General features: G+C 47.1%; 1 protein-coding gene and 1 long non-coding RNA gene across 6 annotated transcripts in view; one reads left to right on the plus strand and one right to left on the minus strand.

Moving 5' to 3' along the window:
- The window catches only part of FAF1 (Fas associated factor 1), a 485,610-nt gene extending 469,158 nt beyond the window's left edge, over positions 1–16,452 (plus strand). For 2 of the 3 annotated variants that reach the window (XM_082429644.1, XM_082429646.1), the window contains one exon: positions 8,435–8,687. In XM_082429644.1, coding sequence (XP_082285770.1) covers positions 8,435–8,518 — 84 coding nt within the window. In that variant the 3' untranslated portion in view covers positions 8,519–8,687. Of the gene's footprint in view, positions 1–8,434; positions 8,688–16,296 lie in introns of those variants that run through there. The other variant, XM_082429645.1, reaches the window with a different exon arrangement.
- A 3,060-nt stretch (positions 16,453–19,512) lies between these two features.
- LOC309645760 lies at positions 19,513–25,222 on the minus strand. 3 transcript variants are annotated; one of them, XR_014255040.1, is made up of 3 exons: positions 25,004–25,222; positions 24,335–24,468; positions 19,513–24,151 (listed from the first exon to the last, which is right to left on the minus strand). It is a non-coding gene; the product is annotated as an uncharacterized lncRNA (long non-coding RNA). The 3 variants fall into 3 exon arrangements; XR_014255041.1 differs by having other exon boundaries at positions 19,513–24,468; XR_014255042.1 differs by lacking the exon at positions 25,004–25,222 and adding an exon at positions 24,766–24,824 and having other exon boundaries at positions 19,513–24,468.
- Between the last annotated feature and the right edge of the window lie 41 nt (positions 25,223–25,263).

Raw genomic sequence — 25,263 nt, forward strand, 5'->3', positions numbered from 1 at the left:
AGCTACTGAGCCTGCGCTCTAGAGCCTGAGAGCCACAACTACTGAAGCCCGTGCACCTAGAGCCTGTGCTCCGCAACGAGAAGCCACCGCCATGAGAAACACCCCACGCACCGCAAAGAAGAGTAGCCCCCGCTTGCCACAACTAGAGAAAGCCTATGTGCAGCAATGAAGACGAAACACAGCCAATAAATAAATTAATTAATAAAATTAATAAAATTAATTTAAAAATTTAAAAAAAATTAAAAGTCAAGGAAAGAAAATGTCGTAGAGGCATCCTGTGCTTTGCAGCCACAGAAGACCCACCCAGCCTCACTTTCTAGCACCCTAGCTGTTCTACTGCACTTTAATAATGGAAAGAATAGCATGTGACACTGTTTCCTGGAAACCCTCACCCCAGTGCCACTGCTCGTCTGTGATCCAATGAGGCAGATCGGTCCAGAAACTACACCAGAAGCTGGGATGTAAATAAGCCAGAGTGTAATCCCATAATGGGACCCTTCCAGATTGGAAGTTCTTTTTGGGGTTGCATTACCACCTGCAGCAAATGTAGAGGAGAAGTTAGTAGGAGCTACAACTGGTGTTGTGTATAATGATGATGATCAATCCCTTATGTTCGCAAAAGACTTTACAGTTACCAAAGCCTTTTCACACCCTGATCAGCACATGACCAGCAGGTTGGCTCTTAAGTTCTCCCTCTGATACTTTGTAGGTGTAACTGCCCTCTTTAAGGATTCCCAGCTCATCAAAAGGTGCTTAAAGAAAATGGACAATTAGCTATTAGAACCAAGTTGACAGTAACGAAAGATAGCCTATGTTCCCGTGGGGAACAGCAAAGCTTGTGCCACAACAGGGACATGAGCCAGGACATCTGCAGAATGCCTGCTTTCTTTATGGCCAAGGGAAAACCTTTAGTCACATTAACTGTCCCCTGTTTAGAAGTAGGATCAGAGGTTAAGAGGCAGTGAAGGGCAGTGCATCAGATACAGGCTAAACGCTCACAAACCTGGGTGCAAATTCCAGCATTATCTTTCCTACCTACCTACTCGGGCAAGTCCCTTAACCATTTTTGACCTCAGAGAATTCATCTATAAAATGAGAATAATAGGAGTCCTTATCTCATAGGATTGTTGTGACCATTTAATTAGGTAATATATAGAACAACTAGTATAGTTCCTGGCACTTATAAAATGCCAAACAAATGGTAACTTTTTTGGTAGTGATGACATTAACAATTATTTTTTAAACTTGTAATATTTAATATGCATGTTTTATAACAAAATAACTAACAAAATATGTTACTCATAGCTTACCAAAAAATTAGTTGTTCTCCCAAGTTTAAAGTAAATGCTAATTTTGAACAAAACCAAGGGCAGATATATTCAGCTTTACTATAATATGGGAATTTACATATGCAGCCTTTGTGCTGCCTCATAGAGTAGAAGGAGCTCAGGATTTGAGTGAGAAGACCTGAGCTCCACCAATTTCTAGCTGTATGACCACGTGTAAGTAATGTCCCTATTTGAGTTTTGGTGTTCTCATCTGCAGAAATGAGGATAAATTAGTCCAATCTCTTAGGATAGCTCTAAGGTTTAGCTAATATATGTGAGAGTACTTTGAAAGCTTGTTAGCACTGAATAATATTTCGTTGTCTGGATGTTCCAGTTTACTTATCCATTCACCTACTGCAGGACATCTTGGTTGCTTCCAAGTTTTGGCAGTTGTGTATAAAGGTGCTTATTAAACATCTATGTGCAGGTTTTGTTGTGGACCTTAGGTTTTCAGCTTCTTTGGGTGAATACCAAGGAGTGCGATTACTGAATTATGTAGTAAAAATATGGTTAATTTGGTAAGAAACCACCAAACTGTCTTCCAAAGTGGCTATGCCATTTTGCATTCCCACTAGCAATATATGAGTGTCAGCATTTGGTGTTGTCAGTGTTCTGGATTTTGGCCATTCTAATAGGTGTGTGGTGGTATCTCATTGTTGTTTTAATTTGCATTTCCCTGATGGCATATGATGTGGAAGAGCATCTTTTCATATGTTTATTTGACATCTGTAGATCCTCTTTAATGAGGTGTCTTTAAGGTCTTCAGCCCATTTTTAAATTGGGTTGTTCATTTTCTTATTGTTGAGTTTTAAGAGTTCTTTGTGTATATGTATATATATTTTTTCCTTTTTTAAACATAAATTTATTTATTTATTTATTTTTGGCTGTGTTGGGTCTTCGTTGCTGCGCGCAGGCTTTCTCTAGTTGTGGCGAGCAGGGGCTACTCTTCGTTGCGGTGCGCAGGCTTCTCATTGTAGTAGCTTCTCGTTGTGGAGCACGGGCTCTAGTTGTGCGGGCTTCAGTAGTTGTGGCACGCGAGCTCTAGAGCATAGGCTCAGTAGTGGTGGCGCACGGGCTTAGTTGCTCCGAGGCATGTGGGATCTTCCCGGACCAGGGATCAAACCCGTGTCCCCTGCATTGGCAGGCGGATTCTTATCTAGTGCGCCACCAGGGAAGTCCCTTTGTATATTTTGGATAATAGCTCTTTATCAGGTGTGTCTTTTGCAAGTATTTTCCCCCGGTCTGTGTCTTGTCTTCTCACTCTCCTGACAGTTTCTTTGGCAAAGTTTTTAATTTTAATGAAGTTTAGCTTATCAATTATTTCTTTCATGAATTGTGCCTTTGGTGTTGTATCCAAAAAGCCAACACCTTACCCAAGGTCATCTAGATTTTCTCCTATGTTATCTTCTAGGAATTTTATAGATTTGTGTTTTACATTTAAGTCTACAATCCATTTCGAGTTAATTTTTGTGAAGGCTAAGGTCTGCACATCTAGATTCATTTTTTTGCATGCAGATGTTCAATTCCAAAATCAGTTGTTGAACCTAGCATTTTTTCTAAATGTGAAAATATTAGATCTAGACTTTCTTTTATTCAATTTCAAAATAAAAGCTTACCTTAGCAAAATTAAATAAAATAAAAAGGATTGATAATAATGCTGACCCTACAAGATTGTGATTTAATGTTTGTGTAAATATCTTACAAACTATAAAGTACTATTCATATATTGCTGCTACTGTTATTTTTAGTATTACTCAGCTCCTGCCCTCAAGTAGCTCCCAGCCTAGTAGTAGTGTTATATTTATGCTCAGGTATTTTTTTTTAAGTGAGAAGCAGAATAGTGTGACTAGAAAGAACCCCAAAACAGAAGTCAGAAATGGGTAGAATACTGAACTTATCAACTGTGTGATCAGGGCCAAGTCACTTGACCTCTCTGAGCCTCAGGTTGCCCACTTGTGAAATGAAGGGGTTGGACTATATGGGATTCGAGGAGCTTTCCCACCCTAACATTCTGGGACTCACTCAGAGTGAGTGGCCTAAGGATGAGAATCTGTCACATTGATTAACATTTTTCTCAGCAGCAATGTTATACTTTTTCAGGGAAAAAAACAAAAGACAAAAAACTGAAGCCCAGGGAAATAATAGAAGTACGATGTACATGAAAAGTTCGAACTGCTGAGAAAAGGGACCTAGAAAAGAATAACTCTCTTTGGCAAAGAACATGTCCCATTTTTGTTAACATAGACAAGTTTCACAAAGCCAATTTGCTAAAATACTTAGGTTTCCTAAGTATTGTATAATGAATAAAATGTCAAGAAGGTTGACTTTCCTTTTCTAACATAGACAAAGTTAGGCCATACCTCTTATCTGAGAATGCCCCTTCTCCCCCAGGGAGTCCCAAAGGGTGGGTTTCTCTGTTGATTTAGAAAGTCAATAATTCAGTAAAATCCCAAGTAAATGGCAGGACATAAGCTCAGATTGCGTTTCTGTATTCGTATGTTATAAACATTTCAGGATTTTTTCCTTGACCCTTGACCTTTTGCCATTCTTAAAGTGAAGATCTTATGTCCTAGAAGCTTGGTTAGAAAACAACCTCAGGGTCATCTCATCCAACTTCTTTCTCTGTGTGGACTCTACTCTTAGCAGCACCTCTGGCAAAATAGTCCAGTAGTTAAAACATATGGATTCCAAAGCTAGATTGCTATGATTCACATTCTGTCTCTGCCCTTAACAACTTTGAGACCTTGAGCAAGTTTTTAATTTGTTCCATGGCTCAGTTTCCTCATCTATAAAATGGGAATAATAATTATACCTACGTCAGAGGGTTATTATGAAAATTAAATTCTTTTATAAATGTTAAATGCTTGGAATATGCCTGGTACAAATTAAATGCTCAATAAATGTTAGCTTTATCATCATGATCTTCTTCCACAAATAAGCCCCTATTTGAATGCTTCTAGGGACAGCAGAGAGTGCCCTCACCTCTCCCCTCCCTACCCCTTTATTTTCCCAAGGTAGCCTGTCAACATGTAGGCCAGAAGCATTCTGGTTATCATGAGCTTTGGAGTCAGATGGACTTGAGTTTTAAACCTTATTCTATCTGCAACCGTGAGCAAGATAACCCATGGTATCTTCAACTTTAAAATGGCAATAATACATACTTCGTTTGGCTGTTTTGAGGACTAGTTAAGGTATTTTATATAAAGTACTTAGCATGGTTCCAGCTACACGGGAGGCACTAATACAACTGGCCCTTGAACAACATGGATTTGAACTATGCAGCTCCGCTTACATGTGGATTTTTTTCAGTAATAAATACTACAGTACTACACCATTCGTGGTTGGTTGAATCTTGGATGTGGAACCCCGCCTACAGAGGAACCACCAATATGGAGGAACTGCATATATGGAGGGCCGACTATAAGTTATATGTGATTTTCAACTGCTTGGAGGGGCGGTGCCCCTGACCCCCAGGTTGTTCACGGGTCAGCTGTAGTTGATGGTTGCTACCATGATGATGAGGATGAAGAAGAACAAAAAGAAAATACAAGACAGGAAGGGAAGGAAGAAAGGTAAAAGAAAGAGAAGTCGTAGCCACACCAGCAGCTGCTGCTCTGTGAAAAAGTTTTTTCTGACCAGCTGAGTTCTGTTCCCCTACAATTTTACCTCACCAGTCTCAGCTCTACCCACTGGAACTGCAGAGAACACATCTGCTCTGTCTACCTGTCCTACTTGCCAGCCCTTCAGACATTCAAAGAGGGCTGACACAGCCCTCTCCCTGCCCCTATAGCAGCAGTGCCCTCTCTCAGGAAGACTTATCCCATGTTTCAGATGTGTCTTAGAAAACATGGTTTTTAGGCTTCTCTCCAACAGGAGGTCCCTCCTGGCACACTCCCCATCCTTCCTGAATGGCGCCCAGAACACTGCAGGATCGTTTCACAATATGGCCACTCACAATATAGTGTCCTGCATCTCCCTAGGTTCCCTACAGTCTCTCTGTCCACTCCAGGCAGATGAGAATGGAAACAGATTTGTCCTTGTTAACTTTAAATTTCTGTCTGAAATGACCTTCAAAGAAAAAAATTGCTTGTGATATGGGGCACCAGAGGGAACAGCCCCAACAAAACCATCTTTAATGTGAAGCAGTCCATTGATGGCACAGCCCCACTGAAGCTATAGAAGGGGGTCTCCAGATACTGAGACATTACCCTATCAGGGAAAAGGGAGCCCTTCTGCTGAGGAGCAAGATGGAAATAAGAGAGACAGCCTAGTGTAGGCCTGGGCTCCCGGAGACTTTGGGGAAAGAGCTCCAGCTGAAGTTAGACAGACTAGGGCCCTACCCAAGGCAACGCTCCAGCCAGTAATGGCTGCTACCAGCTGAGCACTTACTGGTTCAGTCTCTGTACCAGAGCCTTCATCAACATCATTCCATTTAACTAGCACAACCTATAAAAGAGAAACTGATTATTCCCATCTTACAGGTGGGAAAACTGAGGCTCTCAGGTTGTATTACATCATCAAGGTCATATAGGTAGTAAGTAACAGAGCTAGAGTTTAAATCTTAGTTGCTTCACTCTTTTTTACTATCAATATTATACTGTATAGACAGACCCTCACTAACTATGTGACCTTAAACAAGTGGCAACCATGCTGAGCCTCAATTTTGTCAACCTTGCATGGTTGTTTAGGGATTAAATGAAATAACATATTTAAAGTGCCTGGCATGTAATAGGTGTTCAAGAAATCCTAGTTTTCTCCTTCTCAAGTCCCAACTCTCCCACTTAAAGTGACTGGGAAAAATCACTTAACTTTTCTCAGACACAGTGAAAACTGGATGTGTTTTCTGAACATCTAACCTTGCATATTGACAACATGGCACCAAGGCTCCAACCTCCCAACCTCTTTTGCTTCCTAGCATATCTTTTTGCCAGTATGCACAGCTCTGGAAGTATTATGATTTTGGCTTCTCCCAGCAAACATCATATTTACGAACCACAAATAACAAAGTAGAAGATGCCGGAAGAGCTCTGGCATGTTAATTAAGAACAATAGCAGAAGCAGCTGGGCAGAAAATGCCAATGAGTCAGAAGCAGAGGCAGCGTAGCTCTGTTTGTTGACAGAAGCCAGCAGAGTGTTGTATGTTAATTGGGGAAGTGGGTAAACATTTGCCAACAGCTTGCCCCCGGGTGCATTGGAAGACAAACAGCAGGCTAGGCCCTCCCCACCACCTTGCCTGCCCATCTGCCCAGAGCCCAAGAGATACCAGTAGAGCAGCCTTGCTATGGGTTCCTTATAAGCACAGAGGTTTCTGGAGGCAGATGTATCTCCTTAATGACCCTCCTGGGCATACCAGGTTTCCATCTGGATACAGTCAAAGATAGTGTTCCTCCTTCAGCTCGCCAGCCTGCCTGTGACACTCAGGCCCCTAGGGCATCCCCTCCCCATCGGCCTGGAGAAGACAGCGCAGCCATCTCATTAGGTGTGGCTTGAGTTGAGCAGAGGACAAGATTGTCCGTCTCAGGTGCTATGGTCTCTGCCCAGGGGCCCGGAGCTCCTGTACGTGTCTGACAGAGCAGACTGCCCGGCCTCCCATCACGCACACTTGGAGCTGTCCATTTATCTGTGTGTCTGTTGTCCATCCTTACAGTTGCTCACATACACGGCAGCCCTCATTGAACACCTGCTCTGTGCCAGACCCTGTGCTAATTATTTATTTTTTCTCACTTAATCCTCACATCAGTCCTACAGGGTTGATACCAACTCCAAAGCCACAAAGCTAATAGCCAACACAGCTGTGATTTAAACCAGAATCTTTCTGGTTCCAAAGCCCATTGTCCTAGTATTTCTCAGCTTTTTAAAATTTATGTTCCCTTTAGGAAATTTTTGGGTTTTTTTTCTCTCACTCTCGGATTCAGAAAACCTCCACATCACATCCTTGCCCCTGACCTAGGAGGCCATAAACCTAATGTAGGGTTCCTATATGATTAACATATCCCAACTGAGCCAAGAAGATTTTGTCTAGCTTTATTCTCTATAGTTCATATTATAAAATAATCATTTTTTTATTTCTAAAATATAAAGTCATATTATGACCTTGACTCATTTTTTGGAACTAAATATCTTCACCACCACCACCAAGGAGACTGTGATATGCCTCCCTAGGGAGCCTCTCCTCAGCAGGGGAGATACTCATCTTTGGGCACGGCGGGATGGGCACTCTCTAGTTTACTACAGGTATGTTTAGCATGAAGATCAGCCCCCAAAGCTTAGCTCTTTCCCACCAAGCAGAAAAGGCCCTCTCCGCTGTCAGGAGTTAACCAAGCACGGGTCCCCGGAAATGCCGGTGAGTTGTTTGGTAACCAGTACCCTTTCCTAAGGCCCTCCTGTTCTGCTGGCCAAGCTGAGCTGTGCAGGAAGCAGTGGGCCTCCACCTGCCCTGAGGTCAAATGCTAGTTCTTCCACTAAACTATGAGACTTGACCTCTCTGAGTACTGGTTTCCTCGGTTATAAAATGAGAGTAACAGGACTTCCCTGGTGGCACAGTGGTTAAGAATCTGCCTGCCATTGCAGGGGACACGGGTTCGAGCCCTGGTCCGAGAAGACCCCACATGCCGCGGAGCAACTAAGCCCGTGCGCCACAACTACTGAGCCCGTCCTCTAGAGCCCGCGAGCCACAACTACTGAGCCCGCATGCCACAACTACTGAAGCCCACACATCTAGAGCCCGTGCTCCACACCAAGAGAAGCCACCACAATGAGAAGCCCGCGCCCTGCAACAAAGAGTAGCCCCCGCTCGCCACAACTAGAGAAAGCCAGCGTGCAGCAACGAAGACCCAACGCAGCCATAAATTAATTAATTAATTAAAAAGTTAAAAGCTTATTTAAAAAAAGCAGTAAAAAAATATAAATTAATATTTTTCTAAAAAATGGGAGTAACAACACCTACCTCACAGGTTATTTTGAGGATCAAATGAGATAAGAGATGTGAAAATGCTCGTGCCTGTGCAAAGTAGGCTCAAAATCAATGTGCAGGATAGGATCTGAATGCCATGAGAGAAAATAGTGCTTCTTCCAGTCTTTTGAGTATGTGTTTTCTTTCTTTTTAGGTAACCCAGCTGGACCCAAATAAATCATTATTGGAGGTAAAGTTGTTCCCTCAAGAAACCCTTTTCCTTGAAGCAAAAGAGTAAACATGGCCCAGCAGTGGAACCAGCCGTTCCTTGACAAGCCAGAGGCCTGCATCAAGAGGAGGGCTCCTCGCCAACCCACCTACACGCTCGTCTCACTCAATTCAGTGTCACACTTCTGCCTCTTGCAAGATTGCTGGAAAAAAGTAATAATAAACATAGCTACTTAACATTTCCCATCCACGAGTATATGTTCCCAACCCTCGTTGTAGAGAACTATAGCTCTGCCTCTCTTGCCCCCTTCACCTCGCCCTCTTTCAGTGACTAATGCGCTGTTGAAGTGTGAGTGATCATGAAGTAGGATTTTTACCTCTCCAGTGCCCATCTTCCCCACAGTGTCTGGGACAGTTCTGTCTGACCTGTGACACCAAGCTGCTCTGTATTTGATGTGTCTCATTGAGCCAGGGCTCATACACCTCTGCCTTTTTCTTCTCATGACTGAATTTCTACTTTGTCACCTAATTTTAAGAGGCAGGGGGAAGAAGTCAAATGGGACTTCTTGGCATGGAGATTAAACATTGTTGTAGGAAAAAAACATATCATTTTTGTTGGTACTTCCTGACTTCTTTACTAAGACATAAGGTTGTGTTTGAGGACTGCATTTGACATATATGCAAGATATTCATTTACTGCTCCTGCCTTGGGTCCCCAGGTTCCATCCAGGAGGTATTTGCTGTTCCATTACAGTATAAGAAACTGTTTAAACTTTGTGATGTGAATGTTGAGATAGTGTGAAGAGGACCAGTACCAGGACTTCAGTATCTGGCCCAGCTGCAGGAAGCTGCGGTTAGGTTTGCATTTGGGCAGTTAGAACCTCATGGATACCAGCTTCCAGGTTGCTGGTCCATCCTTGTACAGTGAACACAGCTCTCTCCTGCTCTCTGCTCCCTCTGTTCCATCACGCATTTGGACCTTGTCATTTGGTGCTTTAAGCACCTGGACTGTCACCAAAATCTGATCAGCCACCCCATGGACTCTGAGCCCAGCTGTCATAAGGAACCGGCTCCACTATTTCATCCTTTTAAGGTTTCAGTATTAGATGGTAGACTCCCATCTCAAATGAAAGGGATCTCATTCTACGGCTGAAAATTCTGACTTCATATATTTAAGAGAGCAAACTTAGGGGCTTAGCTCAGAAGACACGTGTTGCCTGAACTTGCATATAAGAATTTGGGGTGATTTAGTAAATGTGGATTCTTGTTAATGTATGGATTTGGGGTTTGGAGTTTAGTTCGTGGAAGCACTGTTTATACCTTCACCGCCAATGACTTCTTTTCAGTCTTGAAATGTTGCTCCGTATCTGTTTTTGTGTCCCCTGTGGTCTCTATCCTAGGGTTTGGGATCCTGATTTGACATTTTGTACTTGGTCCAAAAGAGTCTGAGCGCTGGGTTTTTTCCCCCTGGCCCAAGCCAAGGGGTTCTCAGAAGACTCTAATCACAGCCTGAGATATGCCTGGTCATTTTCCATCTGCCCAGAAGTGGGCATCGGCCAGGAAAATTCCACCTTGTGTCTTCTCTCTGACACTACAACCAGGGACCTCCCCTGAACACTCTCTTCAAAGAATGTGTTCCTAACAGACTAGTGCTACACCTGCCTGGGTGCAGGCCTCCTCTGGCCCCAGGGGTCTCTCCAGGGAGGCTGAAAGGAAAAGAGAGCCAAAGTGGGGGGATTCAACCTGAGCACTTCCAGTCCAGCTCCACTCCCACCTTCCTAAACTCATGGCCCCACGAGACAGTCATTTCCAATGCTACCGATGCACTAGGGCACCAGCTTTTCTTTTTCCAGGGAGACCGTGTTCTGTAGCTGCTGTGGAGAAGCCACAACACTGAAATCAGGCCATGCTCAGGAACAGCAGCAATGTGTGGGTGGGGATTGGAGGGACGTGACTCTGAATTCACTTTCATGTTTAACCTGTTCCATCTAATTTGGGTTTGACTTCATCATATTGTTCCCCCCATCATCTTCACTTCTGCATTCCAATAATATAGACTTTACTCTGAAACCAATTTCATAAAAGTTATTAAATGCTACTTGAATGTGTATGAAGTTTACACAGCCTTTTTCAACCCTGCCTTGGAAGGTGGTTCTTGCTCAGTCCCATGAAATCCTATCCTATGGGCCCCTTTGCTAGGAAAGGCCTCAGCTAATTATCACTGTTCACTCATGCCATTCTGTTCTACTGAGCTCCAGAACAGGAGGCCAGAGCAATTTTATGCCCTCTCTTACAAATACAACATAAAAATGACTTATCTAAAGTTAGGATCCAAGAAAAGCATTAAGTGACTTACTGTCACCACAAAAATAGCAAAGTCCTTTGTAATTCTTCCTCCTACCCTTGCACTTCCTTGGGCTTTACATCCCAGCCTCCAGACACAGAAATGTGTCAATCAGAATATGTGCTCTGTGTTCTTATGCCCAGCTGTCTGGAATGAGGTTCCAGGGCTGCTGTCATCCCTGCCCCATTCCAGTTCACTCCTCTGTGTTTCTTGGATTATCACTTGTATGTTTGGAGCATCAGTTTGAAGGTTTAAGGAAGTATTGCCAATTTCCCACTACCTCTCAGAAGGTGCAGTTTGGGGGAGTTTTCTGGTCTGCTATGTTGTCATGCTCTGGCACCACTAGTTTTATGGGACATACAGGTGTTCGTCTTTGAATTGCAAGCATCTGAAGTCCGAGTTCTTTTATGAAATCTTTCCTTTTCAGTGTAGGAGAATAGGAATCAGGCTTTTATGGATTTTATTGGTGACATTAAAAACGTAAAATAAGTTTGCAGTTGCATTAAAATTGCTACTCCCAAAGCTAACATGCTGAGTTGAGTGTGCTCGTCAATGAGATGCGTTTTAAAGAGGTTGCAGAGCTCTGGCAGATTTCCCCAAAAGCATAAAATTTGTTCATTTGGATGTGAGAAGGGGTCTTAATTGTCATAAGCAAGCATCTCTGATTGGCACACTTCCACCATCCCTCTCAGCCCTTCATCCAACCAGTCCTGGACCCCACCGGCAGATGGAACATGGAATCCTGAATTCAGTCCAGGAGTAACTCACATGGGCATTGCACTTTATAGTCCAGGTAACCCTTCCACGTGCATTAGCCCATTTGATCCTCTTCTAAATTCTTGGAGGCAGATCTACACACACAAACACACACACACATATTCCAGAGACCTCAGTGTCTTTCAGTTTGAAACTTGGTTCTGCCACTTAATAGCTGTGTGACCTTAAGGTGAGCAACCTCTCTGAACCTCATTGTCCTGATAACATTCACACAGCACTTGCAGTTTACCACACCTTCCACACCCATCATCACAGTCCACTGCAGTGAGGGAAGCAGGGCAGGCATGATCACTCCATATGTGCACATGAGACTCAGAGGGTAGGTACTTGCCTGAAGTCACACAATGTCAGTAGAAGAATCAGAACTCAAGCCCCAGGCTCTGACTTTCAGGGCCACAACTATTCTATAAAGAACCTCTAAGTTTCATGTCCAAGAATGGATCTTAGAATCCCCTACAATTGTATACAAAAAGTTAGATGTGTACTTTTCTAGGAGGGGAGTCTGTATTTCTCAGATTCTCAGTGGGTTCAATTGACCCGCCAAAATTTAATAGCCACCACTTACATTATGCAAACAACATCAGACCATTTGGGAAGTTGAATTTGTCCATTCTTCTTCTCATCAAGCCATTTTTTTTGGTCTAAAAGCCACAAAGAGGATGAGATGCAACGACTAGGCTTTCTTGCCTTGAACCTCTCTCTACATTTTAGTGCTTCTCCCTTGTCTCACATACTCTGCTTTGGAAGATAACCCTTAACAAGCCCAACTGGCCATATAGCTCTTGCATTTTGAAAGTGTGCTCTGAAAGGAAACACCAAAAAAGAGACTTGCTCTCCAGTCTTCAGTCCATTAACTCTTAGTTTGCACACTATTCGTTGTGGTTCTCGGTTTTGAGAGGTGACATAATGTGTGGTTAAGAGAGTAGCCTCTGGGGCCTTATTGCCTGGGTTCAAGCCACTCCTCCACTTACTAGTGTGCCCTTGGGAAGTCACCTCACCTTCCTGTGCCTCAACTTTTTAGCTATAAAATGGATAATAAGAGTACCTGGTTGATAAAGTTGTAGCCGATTCATTGAATTAACACTTAACTGTTAGCTAACATGTAAAGCAGTTAGAACAACTACTATCTGGTCTGCAAACTCATGGGATTACAAAAGGAAAAGAGAATGGGTGATGGCAGCAGTGAGAAGTGGAAGTTTATGGGGGAGGACACAGAAAACATGAAAAGCGGTTACAAGAAGTCCAGGAGCACTGCTCTAGGGCCCTTCAGGGAAGGTCAAAGAGCCCTGCACAAAGTGTCACTGCGTTACTGGTGTCCGTAAGGATCAGCCCGGGGCATCATGGGAAGGAGGAAGGGGGCGGAGGACTAACTTGCTGAGCACTCAGGATAAGCCCTGTACCGTGCTCAGAGCATTACATATGTTACCTCCTGTAACCCCGCAACAGCCTGCTGGGTGGGTGATCTTGACCCCATTTTGAAGAGGCAACAGGCTCAAAGAGGTGAAGTGACTTGCCCAAGTTCCACAGCTAGTAACGAGCAGAGCAGAGCCTGGGACCCAGACCTTTGACTCCAAAGCTCCTGCTGTGTTTATGACGATGCAGTGCTACCTCCAAGGAAATTATGACATAACTAAGGCATTTCAAATAGTAATTACAATAACAACATCTTTTAAATGTTGGAGGATGCTAAAAGGGATAAAAAGTCAGTGTTATAAAAAACTCAGCTTTCCAAAAATGACTTATTCCCCAGTGTGTCAAGAGCCAGAATTTAAGCAATGCCTTTTATTTTTAAGTACATGCAGTGATTTAAGAAGGTTCCCATAGCTTCTGCCTCTGACATCTCCAAACTCCACTCCCTACTCCTTCACCCTTTGTCCCACTGACATTTCTTCCCTCCAGACCTTTATCATTTCTCACCTGGGTTATAAAACCACATCCTAACTGATCTCCCTTTCTCCAGTCCCTTGTCTTCTAGACCAGTCTCCACCTAGCTGTCAGAAACAGCTTTCTGAAGCACCTGCCTCACCACGCTACACCCCTGCTTCGATCCCCCCAAAGGCTTCCCATTGCCCTCCAAATAAAATCCAAACTTGGCTTGGATTTAAAACTCCTGTCATCTGTTCCCTACCTCCCTCCCCATCTGTATTTCCAGCCATGCCCTCAACACACATACCGAACTACCTTGCAGTTTCCTGAAGGCATCAGCTTTCTATCACCTCTGTCCTTGCACGTTATTCCCTCTGCCCTGAGTGCTCTTCCATCACCATTAGACTCCTACCACCATCCATCCAGCCTTCACTTTCAGTTCAGACTTCACTTCCTCCAAGATGGCTTCCCCGACCATTGCCACGCCCTCTGCACACTCTCCAGGTTAGGTGCCTGTGCTGTGAGTCTTCAGCCCTCTATTGACTTTCTTGAAGCACTGGATCGCTCTGAACTATAACTCTCAGCTCACATGTCCTCCCTCCCCCACCCCCAGACTGTGAGCTCCCCAAAGAGTCTGAGTCACTTCATATCCTTAAGGCCTAGTGAAATGACTAGTACATAGTAAGCACAGAGTACCTTTGTGCCTATTAACTGAATTCAAACAAAGAAATCATGATGGTCATGTTGGTCACTTCCATCTCTACCATCCAGCCTATCTGGGAACATTGTGAGGGCAGAGCCAGGTCGTAGTCATCTGTTTATTCCCCTAGCCAGCCCAGGGTCTGGCACGTCGCAGTCGTGCACCCAGTAGTTACTGAAGCAATTAATTACTTGGAGCTGGAGCAAAACCAACTGGAGCCGGTGAGGAGAGACAAAGAGTAAGGGAATTGGTGTTGAGCACCCAGGTATGCCTGCACTGTGCTGGGGGCTTTATGCCCTGTCCTCCCACAGCTGCCTCAGAACCACTGTGAGGTCACTACTGTTAATGTCCTCATTTTACAGTTAGCAAAACGGAGGCTCAGAGAAATTATGTCACTGTCCCGGAGACATGCAGTGGTAGGGAGAGAAGCTGACCTTCCAGTCTGGATCTGAGCCCAACCCTCATGCCGGCTCTGTCTCCCCTCATCAGTGAGGCTCCCTCCCTGAGCTGCTTCAGTAGCTGTAACTTCTAGCCCACAGATGATGATAGAGTATAATAAACATTCCCACACACTCCCCTCTGCCTTCCAGGATGCCACACTTCGCTAGTTTTCCTGCCACCTCTCTGAAAGTTCCCCCTCTGTCCCCTCTGTTGTTTTCCTGTTCTGCTTGCCTGTGAAATGTCAGCAGCCCCTGAGTTCCTTCCTCTGCTCTCTGCTCTTCCAAACTTTCCTTAGATAAGAGGCAATTTGTACTTTGATACTCAATTCAGATTTTACCTAAAGTATAAACTCCATGAGGGTAGAGTCCATGTCAACCTGATTTTTTGTTTTATCCCTCAGCATGGGCCTGGCACTGTGTAGGTGCTTGATAAATGGCTGTTGGCAAGAGCGTGAACATCTATATCATGTCTACTGAACTCATTTATTCCTCAGAACAATCCCATGAAGTAGGAACTATTACTCTCCCCGCTTTATTGGTGAGCAAATTGAGGCACAAGAGAGGTCATACAGCTAGTAAACCAAGAAGGCAGATTCAAACACAGGCAGTTTGGCTCCAGAATTCAGGCAGTTATCACTCCACCCCACTACTTCTCCTCCAGGAAGCCTCATGGAATCCCCAGGACAAGTTAGGGCCCCTTCTAATCCCCGTGTTTACCCCTAGTAGAGCACTTATGACATTACTGTGATTATATGCACAGAAGTCTCCCCTGGAGACCATGACAGGTCTGTCCCCACTGGGCCTGACACAGGGCACAGACAGTAAATGTTATACGAATGAATGAACTACAGAACTGCCCTCTGAGGTGGAACATACGATCCCTGTCTCTTACATTAATAAACTGAGGCTTAGAGAGGTTAAATCACTTGCCCCAAATCTCATAGCTACTATATAACATACCCTGTCTAACTCCAAGGTAAATGTTTTTTCCACCATGCATTTTCATCAGACCAGCATTTAATTTAAGTACTTTTAAGTTCCCTTTTCTGTATGGAGATTGGGTCAGTTTTGACTCATCCATCCATTCATCATTTAGGCTTTTCGTTAAACATTGATTCTCAGCCTCTACCCTTGGCCCAGAACTCCCAGGCTGGGGTGGGTCCACCAACTTCAAGGCAGTGTGGTCAATGCTAGAGGAGTTCCAGGAGCTGTGGGAACCCAGAGGAGACCCCTAGTCTGGTCAGTCAGAGGGCTTCTGGGGAGGGGTGAAGCCCATCTAGGAGCTCTGGCCAGAGTCTGCTCTGTAATGAATGGGGCCACCCAAGCCCAACAGTCAGATCCCAGAGTTAGAGAAGGTAAGCAGCCTACAGGATCAGACTGGAGCCTGCCCCTCTGGGCTCGGGTCTCCAGGCCCCTGGAAATGTTATTGCCTTACTTGAGCACACACTGGTAACATTTGCATAGGACTTTCCTGAGGAGTTGGCAACAAAGAGAGTCTTACTGAAATTTTTCTGTGTTTTGGGAGTTGGGTGGAAGCACATGCAAGGGAAACCAGGTGTGGAGGCCAGGAACTTTGCTGTTTCCAGGGGTGGATGCCAAGGCCTCAGCTGGACGGAGCATCCCACATGGGAATCGTCTTCTTCCTAGCTGGGTCTGCATAGTCCTTTTCTCATTTCAGAGCATTTCCAAATCCAGCAGGTCTACCTTTTCTCATTCTACAGATGAAGAAATGGAGGACCAGAGCAGTGAAGTGACTTGGCCAAGGCCTCCCTTCTGGCATGCCTTCAACTACACCAAGCATCAGTGGGGAACTGGCTTGCACAGCTGTTGCCTACATGCCTCAGTTTCTTCATATAAAAAAGGGGTGCATTTTACAAGTTTTTTATATGCTATGGGAGGTCATGAACACAGAGAGAAGAACAGGTTCTCTGGAATAAAAGTGGTACTGCGCCACGGGGGCACAGAGCCCAGCCCATGCCTTTGGGGAGCCCCACTAAGAACCAGCAGTTGCCAGGGTGTGTTCCAAATAGTGGAGGAGAAGAGATGGGTGGGGGATGCTTCCAGAGGCTGGGGGTGGGCCCAGGGCTGGGCTGCTCCTTTCTTACTGACACAGTAACAGTTTGTGCTTTGTGCTTTGTGACAAACATGTTCTGGTTAATGGAGCCCCTGGAGAAGGTGGTGGATGGAGTGGGGAGGGAGGGAGATACCCTGGGCCCGCCAGAAGATCTCTGAGCCATGCAAATCCATCAGAATTCTGATTCTGGAGTGAGTTTTCATATTATGGTTCAAGTGCAGAGGCATTTCCTGTCACCAGCTCCCAGCTTCCCAGTCTTCCTTCTAATGGAGGCAAAAAGGTACCGAGAAAGGAACGGTTTTCCTCTCTGCAGGCAAAAAGAGGAAATCATTCAAACAACAACTGCTAACAAATAATAATACCCAATATTCCTGAGTGTTTGCTACGTGTCAGACACTGAGGACTTTACATCAATTGTGTTACTGAAGCCTCACAATGATCCCATGAAAGCATTGTTTTTACTCCCATCTTAGGTAGGAGGAAATGTGACAAATGTAGGACTCCAGCCCAGGTCTGTTTCCACACTGGCAGCCCTGCTCAGCCAGGCCCTGTGACCAGAGGTACTGGGGATGCATGAAGGGTGGTGCCAGACTCTTGCCCGGCAGTGAGGGCACAGTGTGGTCAGTCCTGAGGGGCGAAGGGGGGTTCTAGGTGCACAGAAGGGAGTGAAGAAACCCCCAAGAAAAGAGGCTCCAAACACCTTCCTCCACCCCTCCTCTACCCATCCCCAGGGGATCAGTTCAGAGAAATGGGGGTGAAGGAAGTGGCCTCAACTCCACCTCCAAGTCTCCAACCAGTCTCTTCTGTAGATGCAAAGAACAGTTCTCGTGCCCCCCCACCTGCCCCAGCTGTGTGACCCTGGGAAAGTCACTTCCTCTCTCAGTTTCCTCCGGTATGAATTGGAGATGAAGATGGGTGGCTGCGTGGCTTGGGAGAGGGGGCAATGCAGAGGCACTTGGAGAGCTTGCAGGGTCAGCCTGTGCCTCTGACAAGTACAGGGGGCAACCAAGGGGCTGGGTGCTAAAGAGCCAGTAGAACTTTCCCAGGTAACTGACTGGCCTGGGCCTGGGAACCTGGAGATGGCGTCTGTACCTCGTTTCCACCCCAAGCCTGGAGTCTGAACCACCCACTGGGGCAAAAGGGCCTACTTGTGAGCCAGCTTCCCGACCCCAACCCTGCCACCGCCCTGGCCAGGAAAGAGAGTGAACATGTTGGGCCCCAGGCCAACCAGTATCCGGTCCTGAGCCAGTCATGCAGCTTGGAACTCACCCACCATACACAGTATGGAAGAAGACTGGGCGGTCCCAGAGCAAAAGAAGGGGTGGAGGGAATAGGAGGTGGGGCAGTGGTGGTGGAAGTCAGAGTAGGAGAGCTCTTTTATCTGAGGGAGATAGGCCCGGGGGGCGGGGGGAGTCTGGGGCTGCCAGCGAGGATGGATTAGGTCTCTCCCTCCAAGCCACACCCCTCTCTCATGTCTCCATTTTGGTCAGTGACCTGGGGATTACAGGCTGGGAGCATGCGGCTGCTGACAGATGGTCCCTCCACTTCTGAAGCGGGGTCAGGACTCAAACCCGGCTGATTCGGCCCGAGAGCCGAGCCCTAATGCGGCTCGGCGGAAGAGGAAGGCCTCTTCGCATTTTCTTCCCCCCAAATGCGGTAGCCTGGCCACTGCCATCCTCCAGGCAGTCTGATTCCAGTGTGGCCGGGAGGCAAGCCCAGAGCGGGTCACAGCAGCGGTGGCTCCCGAGTCTCGAGTCTGGATGGCGGGGAGTCTGGTTGGCGGGTCGGCCCCGGGGCTGATTCCCGGAATCGCAGTTTCCAAAGGCCTTCTTGGGACATGGAGGCCAGGAGAAGGAAGGTCCAAAGAAGAGCACGCTGCGTGTACACACCGTCCCCAAAGTCCCAGGAGGACCTGCAAATCACTTGGGCCTTTGCACCGTTTTGTCTGGGCAGAATCGCGCCTCTCTCCCTCCCTTCCTCGGCCTGGTCAATTCCAGGTCCTTCCAAACTCAGCTCCAGGAAACTGTGAGAACTAATTTAAAAGGGGGAGGGGTCAGAAAGGAGGCCGGTTTCAAGATAAGTCTACTGTAATCCATAACTTTCTTCTGCTCCTGTCATAACCAGTTAGACATTGTAATGAGTGAAAAGATTCCGTTCACAATAGCCACATGAAATGCCAAGGAATGCTTAAGGAACAGAACTATAGGAACAAAACGACAAAATTTACAAAGAGACATAAAAGTTGTGAATAAGTGAAAGTCATTCTGGGTCCTAGATGGAAAAATACCTTATTGTGAAGATGTATAATCTCCCTCAAATTAATTTCTAAAGGCAGTTAAACCAACTTTCCAAAGGGCTTTTTAAACTTCACTTTCTTTTTGGAACTAGCCTTAAAAATTCTAAAATATTTATTCAGAAGACTGTTTTTCCAAAACAGCCATGAGAATTTTGGAGGAAAAAAAAAAAAAAAAAAGAATCAGGAATCAGAAGGTGACTTGCCTTTCCAAGTATTACAGAACTACAATAATTAAAAGAGTGATACTAGTGCAAAAGGAAATAGCTCCCTAGATGAGAAAGCACTGAGAGGACCTAATTTCACCTGAGAATACAGTGTAAGTATCTGGTCAGTGGGGACAGAGTGGGTTATTAAGTAGTACTGTAATAACTGGCTAATCATTGGGGCGGGGGGAATTAAATCACAAACTTCACATCTTCCACCAAAATTAATTTCAAATAAAGATATAAATGTAAATAATTTTAAAAGCTCTAATATAAAATATAAGAATGCTTTTAGAAAGTTGGATTTGAAAAACCCTTGTTAAGTATGACCTATAAATAGAATCTATAAAGAAAAAATGACAGATTTGACTACATGAAAAATTTTAATTTTGGTATAACGATAACAAAACAGGATCAACAAAAACAAAAATGGAGAAATGCAGCATGTGTCCAGATAAGAGGATACTGCTGCCTTTACTATATAAACAGCTATTACAAATTAAGAAAAAGAGAAACTATACGTTAGAAAAATAAGCAAAGATATACATAGATTTTTTAAAAACATGAGTGACCAACACATATAGGAAAAACTAAGGAATCACTAAGGAAATGCAAATTACAGTGACAATAAGATACATTTTTCCTGCTTGAACTGGCAAAGATTAAAAAGAGCAGCAGATGCACTACTGTTGAGTGTGTTCATTGATACAACTTTTCCTGAGGGCTGACAGGTAGCTATCAAAACCTTAAAAAAAAAAAAGCCTCTGACCCTCTGACCATCAATCTTATTTCTAGGAATTTATCCTAAGAAAATAATTAGGCAGGTTCACAAAGGATGTTCATTGTAGCATGTTTTCAGTACAGCAAATATTGGAAACAAACTTAAATACCTATTAATAGGGAATTGGCTAAATAAATTAGGGTACATTCATACAATGTACCTACAGTTCATAGCAATGCTTTTAAAAGATTATGTAGATATATTGACTGATAAGAAAAAATGCTTATATTTGTAAATTAAAAAGCAAGTAACAAAAAGTATATTTTTGTAAATGTAGGCACACAGAAATATATATATTCCAGATATACTTTGCTGAAATGTGTAAAATGTTTTATAATGTTTTACTTATCAGAACAGGCAATAATAATGTTTCCATTTGGGAAACCTGACGTCTTGCATCAGGGGTCCCTTTCTTCAGAAGCGTCCCTTGACCCTTCTTTGCCCACTCCCACCGCAGCCCTTTTCTCACTGTGAGGTCATTGACAGATGACTGTGTCCACAACTGGCCAACGAGCTCTTTAGCGGCCCATCACGACTGATTTATCTCCAGTCCTCAGGGCCAGGCACATACTAGGTGCTCAGTATTAGTGAAATGAATGAATGAATGACCAGTATTCACGTTTTCATGAATAATCAGCAAGTTGAATGGAATCGTATCGGCTGAAAGCCACCAGGCCTGATCCTACCCGCCCAGAACTGAAGGTGAGAAGAAAAATGCCTGAGAGTGGGAGTCCGGATCTGGGTGCCTCTCTTCCTCTAGGCTCAGCAGCACTGCAACCCGGGCAAGTTACGTTGCCTCGCTGAACCTTGGAACCTCGGCCGACTCAACCCTGAAACGCGGAAAGTCACACCTCCCCCAAGGACTGCCTACCAAGCAAGACAGCACACACCAAGCGTTTAGCAGAGTAGTGGTACACAGTAGGCGCTCAAAACTAGAAGCAAGTAGTTGAGCAATGAACACCACTCTGCGCGTTTGTCCCAGGCTCAGATGCGCTCAACGAGAAGGATGTGGAGACAGGAAGCCTGGCGACACTGGGCGGCCGCCTCCCCTGCGCGTGACCTGCAGACACCAGGGCTGGATCCAAAGGAGGGCTGCCGTTGTGGCTCTGCACTGGGGTTCCGGCCGCGCTCTCCGCGTGGATGCCCTGGCTCCCCCGCCCTCAGCTAGGGCCCCGGCCCACTCCTTCCCTGGGGGTGGAGAGCCGGGGAAGGGGCTGGTACTGCGGGCGCGAGGTAAGTGTTCCGAGAGGGGCCTCAGGCCAGACCTCCGTCCACCGCACCCAGCCCGAGCCTGAGCCTAGACCCCGGCAGAACTTGGGCCTTGGGTAGGGGCCTCCCCCTGGTACGCCTGGGTTCGAATTCTGCTCTGTCCTGTACCAGTTGTAAGATGTGGGTCAAGTCGCCTCACTTCTCTGAGTCTGTTTTCTCGCCTGTCAAGTGGGATATAACTGGACTTGCCTCTCAGAGACAGAGCGTGGTGCGACTTAAGACACTGTGAAGGAAGGGCGAGGCGCGGGGTCCCTCACAGGAAGAGCGTCTGAGAAGTCAAGCGCCACGATGGCAGAGGGTCTTTCTGGCTGCAAAGTTGTACCTGGGTCCTTGGTCCTCGCCTAGGCCGGATCTGTGGCCTTGACCACGCAGAAGCCGTTTTAGCGGGCTGGGGACCTGCCCTGCAAACCAGGCCGCGCTTCTCCCTGTCCATCTGGGGGTGCACGCGGCTGACAGTCTTAACGTGGCTCGAGAATTGATCCGGAGGAAAATGTTGTCGTTGTGTGTCTATGCGTGTACAGGTGTGTGTGTATCCACGCGCGTGTCGTAGGTACAAGAGCGTCCGTGGTTGTGCACGAAACAGCGTACTTGGGGCGGCCCGCATAGAATCCTTCTCCCAAAGGCACCTTCCCTCTTTTCTCCACGCCCCCCTCCGGGTAAGGAGTTTCAGCCAAACTAACGGAATCTGGCACGGCCAGGGGAGGGGTAGGGACGGGAGGGGCGATTCCGTCCCGGAGCCACTGGTTTGAGGATAATTACTTTTAATGTCAGAAAGATTTAGTTTAATATCATCTCTATTAGGCTGCCGGGAGGGTAATTAAACGCGACGCGCCGCAGCCGGCAAACAGATGGCGTCTGCTTGCTCCGAAGCCGCGGGCAAACAGCGCAAAAGTCAATGCCACCCGGGTTCCCCACCAGCGCCCCCGGCCCTGCTCCTACTCAGCGCCACGGCGCCGCGCCTCCAGCCCCCTCCACACCCTCAGTCCCCAACCCCGGCCTCACCCTGGGTCTCCACCAGGGCTACCCCTTTGTACCCCACCACGGCCTGGGCAGGGGCGAGGGTTGGGGACCAGTCTCAGACATGAAGGAGGTGGATTTTCGTTGCTCAGAGCGCTCCCCCGGCGCCCTCACACCCTGGCACGGCAGAGGCGTAAGCAAATGAGTTTGAGCCAGGAGGACGTGCATGAGTGAGTGTGTATGTGTGTGATTGTGTGAAGATGGGCTTTCTGCCCTCAGCCACTTCATTTGTCCCGTAGGTCTGGCTTTCTCTGCTCAGGGTCCAGCGGCCCGCAAGGCCGTCGGGTAGGGTTAGGTCCGTGGACGAGCGATGGCGCAAGTGCACGAGCATATGCTCCGGTCTGGTGTTCAGCCACCGAGATGGGAATCTGTGAACACCTGGGTGAGAGGTCACACACTGAGTGAATGTCTCAGAATGAGGACATGCTTATGAGAGCGCTGTGAAGTCCATCAAACTTTCCGAAGGGATCCTCTCGGGTGGGAGAGCAGCGTCAGAGATGCATGCACCCCCTGGGCGGACACTCCGTGCAGGTACGAGGTGTGTCCAAGACTTGTGCAGAATGAGGTCACACGTGCAGACTGTGTGTCCAGCTGTGAAGCCACACTCTGGTGTGTGTCAGGGGCGTAGCCCCTAATGCCTCAGTCTGGGCATGCTCTCCCCACCGCTGGCAGCTCTGTCCAGCCACCCCCTTCTGGTCTGCTCCCCTCTGAGAGCACAGGCCAAATCAGGACTAGCTCAGAGTGGCCTATGGAGGTGTGAGTGCAGTGACTCCGACCAAGGACGGTTACTCTGACTCCTTCCATGACACATTCACTCCCATGAGCAGGGGGGACATCAGAACCTCGGGGCTATCAAAAGAAAGGTTGTGGGTCCTGGACCTGTTGGGCTGTGAACCCGAGGAGAGAGGTGACTGCTCTAGGGGTGGGCAGGTTCCCTCTGTTTGCGCTGGGTTCCAGGATGTGTCCTCTTTCCAACTTAAGAAAATGAGATTCCTTCTATGCCAGCGGGAAAACGCGGGGATCCCAAATCCTGTGGCTTGACCCTTGGCTGCCACAGGATCACTGGGACCGGACTGGGGGAATCTCACAGTGGCCTGGCCTCAAGTGCGAAGAGGGGTATTTGGGCCAACGCCCCCCCGGAAGCTAGGCAGATTTCTATTGTTCATTTCGTTTGGGGTTTAAAATAATGTCTCGAAAACTTTATCCAAGGTAGCTCTGGGAGGAGGCGCCGGATTCTGTCGTCTCTCCTCCACCCACCGCCCTGCCAGGGTGCAGTTAACGCATAGATTTCCTTGACCTCATAACCTCAAGCTGTTGGAAGGTGGGGTCTGGGTCCTTCGCTCCTGCAGGATTTTTATCCCAGACTCACTCCCTTACCCTCCTCAGTCCATGCGGGAGACCCAGCAGGAGCTGACCCCTTTCTCTCTCCCAAACACATTCTCAGGCTCCAGCGAGTGGAATTTGCTAGGAGAGAACAGCCGGGTTTCTAGCTTTATCGCAGACTGTCAAGGTCTGAGCACGCTGCGCGCGGCCCTGGCCAACTTTCTGGAAGCAATCTGTCCGAATCTGCCTGGTTCTTGCGCGCACCACCCCCTCCCCCGCCCCGGTCCTCGGCTTGGCTTCGCCGAGGAACCTGCGCGAGGTCCCGCGCTGTGCGGTGGGGCCTCGCTCGTCTCGCCTTCCTACCCCAATCCCCAGAACCCGGCGTCAGAGGCGTTCGGGCTGGCAGCAGTAGACCTGCCAAGTGGAATGGGCCGCGTTCCGAGGCCCCCGGCCGAGTCTGCACGCCCAGTACGTCCGAGCCCCGGCTGGCGCGGGCCAGAGCCTGGGGGCCCTGGAAGTTCGAAAGGGCAACGCGGCAACCCTTGGTCGGGAGTGGAGGGAGAACGACTGGAAAACTCATTTTTTCGCATGAATTAAACGAATTTTCTTTACTCTGAAGGAGAGAGAGAAAAGTAGAAAAGAAAAATGAGTGAGAGAACATTAGAACGAAGAAAAGACAGAAAGTAAAGGGAAAGAGAATCACAGCTAGAGAAACCCGAGGCGATCCCGCCCGAGGACCGCGGCATTAATTCCAGATGTTGCCATTCAAGAGGGAAACAAAATCCGAAACTGTTACCTCCTCTGCGCACCGAGCTGTTCCTCAGAGCCGTGACGTCAGGACGGGAGGGTAAGGCGAAAGTTAAAACTACTCATTGGGGCCCGCGGCGACCTTGTCTCTGGACCGGAAGAACAGATAGACTGATGTGCGTCCTGCGTCCAAGAGGATATGGGGAGACAGAGAGAAGCCACTTTTTACTTTCGTTTAAAAAAGAAAATCAAACTGTTAACTTAAAACAACGACGAAAAGAATCCCACCACCACGGAAAAGTTATCTAGATGCTGCAGAAGTGAGGAAAGGAAAGAGCAAAACGGGCAGAAGGACGGGGTTAGGGGGGCTGGGAAAGGAAAGGCGCAGAGCGCACTGCCCCGGCGGGCGCCGACAGGAAGCGCTATCTCATTTCTCCTCTCCCGGCTCCTTAAAAACGAAAATTCTCAAGCCACACTTACCCTCTGTGATGCCTATCGTACCAGGACTTTTAAAATAAAGGATCTGCCTTTTAAAGGCGGCAGGGTGGGGGGAAACAGCCTCCACTACCCCAAACGCGTTGGACTTGGGAGCATGCCGAAACAGAGCCGGATGGAGGGAGGAAAAATCTTCCTGGCATTTATGCCATGAGCACCCTCCCTTCTCCACCCCCGCGCTCCCATTCCACCCCCACCCCGACCGCGGTAACTGAATTGTCACCTGCCCCCATCCCGCCCTGGGCCGCCAGGGCTACTTGGGGAGGTCGGCCTTGCCAAGCGCCCCCGGCCAGTGAGAGCGGCGCAGCGGAGCCCGCGCCCCAGAAACAGAGGGGTTACACACGTCTACGTAGAGGCGCACCGGACACGGTAATTAGGCGCAATTCACACGCTCTCGGGCACACGGAAACTACTTGTCACGGTATTTTCAACGCTCCTCCTTGCCCACTTTTTTCCACTCCTTCCCTGGAGCGCCCCCTCCCC

Source organism: Balaenoptera physalus (assembly GCF_965194825.1).
Source record: "Balaenoptera physalus genome assembly, chromosome: 1".
Classification (NCBI taxonomy): domain Eukaryota; kingdom Metazoa; phylum Chordata; class Mammalia; order Artiodactyla; family Balaenopteridae; genus Balaenoptera; species Balaenoptera physalus.